This window comes from Paramormyrops kingsleyae, unplaced genomic scaffold, assembly GCF_048594095.1.
Source record: "Paramormyrops kingsleyae isolate MSU_618 unplaced genomic scaffold, PKINGS_0.4 ups80, whole genome shotgun sequence".
Lineage (NCBI taxonomy): Eukaryota > Metazoa > Chordata > Actinopteri > Osteoglossiformes > Mormyridae > Paramormyrops > Paramormyrops kingsleyae.
The window spans coordinates 72,292-80,114 of NW_027326018.1; the positions used below are offsets into that span (position 1 = coordinate 72,292).

At 40.5% G+C, this 7,823-nt stretch overlaps 1 protein-coding gene across 1 annotated transcript; it reads left to right on the forward strand.

Annotated features, from left to right (window-relative positions):
• The first annotated feature begins 5,568 nt into the window (after nucleotides 1-5,568).
• LOC140586888 (claudin-18-like) lies at nucleotides 5,569-7,555 on the forward strand. The gene is made up of 5 exons (XM_072708379.1): nucleotides 5,569-5,605; nucleotides 5,811-5,975; nucleotides 6,052-6,199; nucleotides 6,786-6,896; nucleotides 7,113-7,555. The coding sequence occupies exons 2-5, from the start codon at nucleotides 5,837-5,839 to the stop codon at nucleotides 7,252-7,254; spliced, it is 540 nt and encodes a 179-aa protein (XP_072564480.1). The 5' UTR covers nucleotides 5,569-5,605; nucleotides 5,811-5,836; the 3' UTR covers nucleotides 7,255-7,555.
• The last annotated feature ends 268 nt before the right edge of the window (nucleotides 7,556-7,823 follow it).

Consider the following 7,823-nt stretch of genomic DNA (forward strand, 5'->3'; position numbering starts at 1 on the left):
ACAATCTCTACTGCTAACATCTTGCTGATGCCTTCATGTTCCACTTTGACTTTAGCTGCTCCTAATACTGGAACTCTATTACCACCATATGTTCTGAGCTTTATCCTGCACTTGGCTAGCTTGGGTTTGTTAAATTCCCTCTTTCACATTATGGTGTATCCACAGCCAGTGTCCACTTCATAGGTTACATTTTGTCCATTTATTTTTAGTTCTTTTTTAATAGGCTCTTCTCTGAGGATAACTACTATTTCATCAATATGGTATATGGTCATGTCACTACCCTTCATGTGATACAGATTAAAAACATCCTAATTCCCACTATCACCCCCTTTTTCATGTATGAAATTAGCTCTCTTCCCCTTGCTTATTCTGCTATCTCTGCTTCCCATCTTCATCCTTCTCTTAATTCATCCTTGATGACTCCTTAAACAAGGCCGCTCCGGCATTTCTATCCCACCTCGATAGAGGCGCAGGGATTGCTGGGATTGCTGCGAGGATTGCTGGGATTGCTGCGATTGCTGCGAGAGAGTGGTGTTGAGCTGCAGCGATTGTTTGGGATTGTTTTTTTGGAGTGTTTTGAGTGTTTGTGTGCTTTACCTGTTTACGTGGGTGGCTGTTTATTTCTATTTATTGTTCTTATTTCGGTCAGCGTGAGTGCTTGTCTGTCCTGTCTGTTAATCAACAGCGCGATTATTACCGACAGAAGAGCTGCGGGTGTCGCGTGCGCGGCGTTTTTCTGTCCGCGTTTAAACTCCGTAACAAACACCCGCGGGGCGATTATAACTAATAACATCTAACGTCGGTATCGCTACCAAGCGTCGGAAAAGGACAGTTGCTCCTGAGCTTTGCTCGGTCGCCAGTCGGGGCCGGGAGGACATTTTCCACTTTTTTCCCGCTCCGGCAGTAGCCTGCTGTGAGGGGGTTTTTGTGGTTTTTCGACCTCCCAAGAGCAACTTCGATTTCGCCTTGTTTTTAGTTCATACTTGGTTCAGGCAGAAGTTCTTCTGGTAAGTAGTAGTAAGTTTATCAGGTTTAAAATTTTTAATAAAATAATAATAAAGTTCCGTTTTAACACAAGTAATAACTTATTTTAGTGTACTCCGCACGTTACTGCATTTATTGTTACGCAAATTAATCTTTATAGTTAAATACACTATATAAATTTACTGGGCTGGGAGTACGGGGTCATAGTGAGTTAGTTAATTATGGGGCCAGCTCAGTGTTGCGTTTGCAAGATGTTTGCCCTTCTGGACGTTAGTGTCCAGTCGGACTTCATCTGCGAGCGATGTAAGCTAGTGGACTCACTCATGGTCAAGGTTCGCGACCTTGAGGAGCAACTGGCTCGCATCCAATGCAACAGTGAGTTAGATGAGCTAGTTGATACGCCGTTTAGGGAGACGGTGTGTACGCCACTAACGGGGGGGAGGGAGAATGAAGAGCAGAGAGGTCGAGAGAGCTGGGTGACCGTAGGTCGTAGACGCAGGAAAAGGCGTACACACGTTACAGAGGCGGCATCACCTGAGGTGTCTGTGTCTAACAGGTTTCAGGTGCTTCCAGCTTTAGAGCCGGAAGGGACTGGGGAAGCAGGTGGGCCCTTGGGCACTGAGGAGCCCCCTCCCCCCAGAAAGAGGGAGGTTGTGGTAGTGGGGGATTCAATTATTAGGGGAGTAGACAGTTATGTGTGCACGCGTGATAGAGGGTCCCGTACGGTGTCTTGCCTGCCTGGTGCCCAGGTAGGAGACCTTCCAGATCGTGTGGACAAGCTTTTGGCCCCAGCTGGGGTGGATCCAGTTGTTGTGGTGCATGTTGGCACCAACGACATAGGCAAGGGTAGAAGGGCTGTTCTGCAGGATAAATTTATAGAAGTCGCCAATAAGCTTAGAAGCAGAACGTCCATGGTGGTATTTTCCGAAATACTCCCCGTGCCACGCGCAAGTGAGGCTAAGTTAGCTGAGATAAGGAGATTAAATGCGTGGCTAAAAGGATGGTGTAGGAAAGAGGGGTTTAGGTTTATGGGGCACTGGAGGACCTTCTGGAACAGGTGGGACCTGTTCAAGCCGGATGGGTTGCATCTGAACCGGAGGGGAACCAGTGTACTGGGAAGGCGTATTTGTAGAGTAGTTGAGGAATGTTTAAACTAGGGACTGGGGGGGCAGGGAGGTTAGTTAAGTATGTAACTGGGGGGAAACGGAAAGCCCAAAAAAATCATATTATAAGTAGGCACTGTAATAAGCCTACCCTTTGTTGTCTGTATTTAAACGCCAGGAGTATTAGGAATAAAATTCATGATTTAGAGGCTCTTATCTCATCGGACTCTTATGATATTATAGCAATAACTGAAACGTGGTTGAGTGATAAGGATGGACAAGAATATAATATGGATGGTTACACATTGTTCCGTAAAGACCGTATAGGTAAGAAGGGAGGTGGTGTTGCAGTATATGTAAAGGAAATCTTGCAGGCAAGGGAGCTTACTGATATAAGTAAAAGTACGGAAGCTATATGGGTAAAATTAGATGCTACAAACTCAAATAGCCTAATTGTCGGTGTTTGTTACAGAGCACCCAATGTAGCTGCTGAGGAAAGCAGATTGTTATACAGTGATATTAGGATTATGAGCAATAAAAATGATGTGGTAGTTATGGGTGATTTTAATCTACCGGGGATACAGTGGGACATTGTTGCTGGCTCTTCTGAAAATGAACTTGAGATGGTGGAATTAGTACAGGATTGTTTTTTTACTCAGTTTGTTAACACCCCTACCAGGGGAGATGCCATTCTTGATCTTGTTTTGTCTAATAACCAGGACAGGATTGGTAAATTAGATGTTTTAGAACCACTTGACAGTAGCGATCATAACATGGTTAAATTTGAGGTTAAGTTTAGTGCCCGAAGAGCAAAGTCCAAATCAAAAATATATAATGTTAGGAAGGCTAACTTCAATTGTATGAGATTAAAACTAGAAACCGTGAACTGGATGGAGTTAAATAACAAAACTGTTGAAGAGGCATGGGAATTTTTTAAAAGCACATTATTGCAAGTACAAGAGGACTTCATACCTGTTTCTAGCAAGAATAAATCTAGGAAATTGCAACCTAGGTGGTTTAATAGGGACATAAAGTATAAAGTAAGGAGGAAAAGGGCTTTGTTCCAGAGATGGAAAATAACTGATGATGACATAATAAAGCAAGAGTATCTAAATCTACAGGCTGAATTAAAAAATGACATTAGACGAGCTAAAAGGAATGTCGAAAGGAAGATCGCATTGGAGGCTAAGGATGACGTTAAAAGTTTCTTCCAGTATTTTAACTCTAAAAGAGCTCTAAAAGCTGAAATTACTAATCTGCAGGATAGTAAGGGTCTTATAATTGAAAACGACATTGACATAGTAAATGAGTTCAATGATAGTTTTGCACGGGTATTCACTGTCGAGGACACTAGTAACTTACCAGTTCTTATTACTAATTCAACATCGTCTATAACTAATATATATATAACTGAAGCTGATGTTTTGCAAAGCCTAGCTAAGCTCAAAATAAATAAATCACAGGGCCCTGATGGCATCTTACCTATAGTGTTAAAAGAGATGAGGGATATTATTTGCCGACCCTTAACATTACTGTTTCAAAAATCCTTATCTGAAGGTGTGGTACCTTCTGATTGGAAGCATGCCAACATAACGCCCATTTTCAAAAAAGGGGATAGAAGTAATTTGTCAAACTATAGGCCAATCAGTCTAACTTGTATAACTGGTAAAGTTATGGAGGCTATAATCAAAGAGAAAATGGTAGATTACCTGGACTCAAATAACATTTTGAGGGATAGCCAGCATGGATTTAGGAGAGGTAGATCCTGTTTAACAAATCTGTTGGAGTTTTTTGAGGAAGCTACTCAGGAAGTTGATGATAAGAAGGCCTATGATGTCATCTATTTAGATTTCCAAAAGGCTTTTGATGTTGTTCCCCACAAGAGGCTCTCACTTAAACTCAAAGCGACAGGTATTTTAGGAACTGTAGCGACTTGGATTGATAACTGGTTAACGGATAGGAAGCAGCGAGTAGTTATAAGAGGCTCGATGTCACAGTGGGCCTGCGTTCATAGTGGGGTACCGCAGGGTTCAATTTTAGGACCACTTTTGTTCCTAATTTACATAAATGATATAGACACCAATATATACAGTAAACTGGTGAAATTTGCAGATGACACCAAGGTGGGTGGTGTAGCAGATACTGAACTAGCGGCTCAGCAGCTACAGCGGGATCTTAATTTAATTAGTGACTGGGCTGACACCTGGCAGATGAAATTTAACATAGACAAATGTAAGGTACTCCATGTAGGGAGCAGAAATATAAAGTACAGGTATTTTATGGGACCTACTGAAATAAAGGTAGCTGATTATGAGAAAGACCTTGGTGTGTATGTTGATGCTTCCATGTCTCATTCTCGCCAGTGTGGGGAAGCAATAAAAAAGGCCAATAGGATGTTGGGGTACATCTCCAGGTGTGTGGAGTTTAAGTCAAGGGAGGTAATGCTAAGATTATACAATTCCTTGGTGAGACCTCACCTAGAATATTGTGTACAGGTTTGGTCACCATATCTTAAAAAGGACATAGCGGCCTTAGAAAATGTGCAGCGTAGGGCCACAAGAATGATTCCTGGTCTTAGAGGAATGTCATACGAGGAAAGGTTATTTGAGCTAAATCTGTTCAGCCTCAAGCAAAGGAGACTGAGGGGGGACATGATCCAGGTCTATAAGATTCTAACAGGTTTGGATGCTGTTCAACCGAATAGTTACTTCAGCATTAGTTCAAATACAAGAACTCGTGGCCATAGGTGGAAATTAGCGGGAGAACATTTCAAACTGGATTTAAGGAAGCACTTCTTTACACAGCGTGTAGTCAGAGTATGGAATAGTCTTCCTGATAACGTAGTGCAAGCTGAATCCTTGGGTTCCTTTAAATCAGAGCTAGATAAGATTTTAACAACTCTGAGCTATTAGTTAAGTTCTCCCCAAGCGAGCTCGATGGGCCGAATGGCCTCCTCTCGTTTGTATAGTTCTTATGTTCTTATGTTCTTATGTTCTTAAGGCAAAGACCCCACAGACTGTTCCAGCTATCACCCATTATTCTTGATGAATTCCGATGTTAAGCTGCTCACTAAGGTGCTTGCTCATCAGCTGTAGGCGGTGATTTCTAAATTGATTCACCTGGACTAAACAAACACCAAAGCCAAATAACCAAAACCGAATCGAAATCCAAAAGCGTGAGACTCGAGAGCCAAAAATAGGTCGTAACAGTAGGTCAGAAATACAGTAAGCAAACACAAAAGCAAAGACAGAAAGCACGAGCAAAAAGATATCAAATGGGGTGGTGAGGTGTCTTTTATAGTCAATGACTGAAGAGGCAGGAAATGGGAACAAGGCGACAAAAAACCAGTTCATCCAGTTTTCACACTGCTTTCATGGTGAGAAGTGGAAAATGTGGATCCGGATCAGCAGACTTGCAGAACGGGATCTCAAAGGGAAAAATGAATACATGCACATACACATGCCGACGTAACAGCAGAAAGACCAACAAACAGGCACCAGCTCAAGACAGCTGGCAAGGTATCACTAGGGAGGAGACCCAGCATTGGGTTCCAACCTTCAGGCTGTCACTGACTGCAAGGATTTTTAAAAATGTGCCAATTGTACTTAAAAGAGCAAATTACATAAAATGATAGATAAGATAGAGTATTGCAGCTTTGCTTTTCAGGAAACATCTTCATTTATTTAAAATTTATTCCCATTATAACCACATTTTTTTTTACAGGTCTCTTCCAAGCTGTGAGAGCCTTGATGATAGTTGGAGTTGTTCTTGCAGGAATAGCAGCCCTTATAGCCATTTTTGCTTTGAAGTGTATTAAAATGGGTGGTATGGAAGACACAGTCAAGGCTAACTTGACACTAACATCTGGAATCATGTTTATTCTCTCAGGTAGAGTAATTTCTGTCTTTAACCTATTGTAACCCAAAGTCTTACCATTTTTAAATGAATAGTCTATTTCTTTCAGGCATTTGTACAATTGCTGGAGTTTCAGTCTTCGCTAATTTCGTTGTGAGCAGTTTTATGATGACCACCTTCAGCACTACAGAATTTGGAGGAATGGGCTCAATGGCAGGAATGGGAATTGGAGGAATTGGGGCACCACTAACTCCTAGGTAAAAGAAAATTCCATATTTTGAACATTGTTTTCCTACGGAGACTTAGTGACTCTGAATAAAACCATCATATTTGTTGCTATCTATGCTTTACATGTACTGCTTATAAAATATGATGCTATAATGTATGAAATGCTTGTGACAAAGTTTGTCCAGAGTCCTATAAGGTACATTCAACAAGAAGTGTGGTTCAGCACATAGGATTTACAGTACAGAATTTAGAGATCAGTGGTCATTGTTGACACACCACAGGACACAATGCACAACAACAAAATGTGTCCTCTGCATTTAACCCATATGTGACGTTGTGACATAGCAGAGGGCAGCTAATTAAGCCGCGGGGGTGCAGTGCTTGGGGGCGGTACCTTGCTCAGGGTACCTCAGTGGTGCCTTGCTGGTCGGGGATTTAAATCTGCAATCTTTCAATTACAAGTGCACTTCCCTAACCATTAAACCACCACTGCAAACAGAACCAATACATATATACATGCATGGCTTAGTGTACTAAAGATGTCATCTAAGTCTGTTTAAGTAATGTGATACTGTAGATATTTTAGATTATTATATAGTGTTTCTCTTGTTTCAGGTACACTTTTGGACCTGCCCTTTTTGTAGGCTGGGTGGCAGGGGGCATCTTAACAGTGGGTGGAGTTATGATGTGTGTGGCTTGTAAGGGACTTCAACCTGAAAAATCTCAGTAAGTTTTAGTTTGGTTTATGTACATTTGAGGAATAAGTTCTCTGTAATTCTATTCAGCTAAATTAAGATGTAAAAACGTTAAACCACATAGATTAAAGATAAATGTTATTTTAAATGATTTCCTTAAATGTATCCAAGATCAGTTTTGATAGGATAAAATGTCATAATCTAATATCACTCCATTTTTGTCTCTGTTTTCTCCATTTTAATTCAGGTTCCATGCAGTGTCTTATAAAGCTCCCTCCCATAATACAATCTACAAATCAGAGGACAGACAAAGACAAATTTACAATGACTCCTACAAGGCTCGTAGTGAAGATGGCAGGAGATCAAACATGAAATATGACTATGTTTGAGCCTTTCAGTATCCATTATTAAACTTATGAAAATTTATACTAATAGCAGTAAGTGTAAATTGGCATTTGTTGTTCAAGAGAAAACTTTGATAATTGCTAGATAATGGAGGAAAAAGATTACATTACCATCTCAAATCATAACAGAATACTATCATGTTTTAGCGAGCAGTGAAAAATTGCGAAATATGTCAAAGGAGTTTTTTTTTGTTACATTTTACATTTACACATTTAATTCTGTTGTCGGTCTACCTTTCACCAATATCTATTACTTTCTGTACAAAACAGTAAAATATACATTTTATGTCATAGTGGTACTAAGACCTTTTGATGTGTAACCATTATACATTTATTACATAAATATAATAAACCTTTTTCTGCCTGACCTGTTCATGTGAAAGTCGTATTTCTTTTTCAAATGTTTAAGCAGATATTATGAGACACTTAAAAATTTCAAATCTTCGTGTAGTCACTATATTGTTCATACAGTGCAGGTGAACACTAGATTTCTCCTGAAAAGGCCATAATTTATTTGTGACTGGGCTGCTGGCTCCTCCCAGTGTTTGGATCAC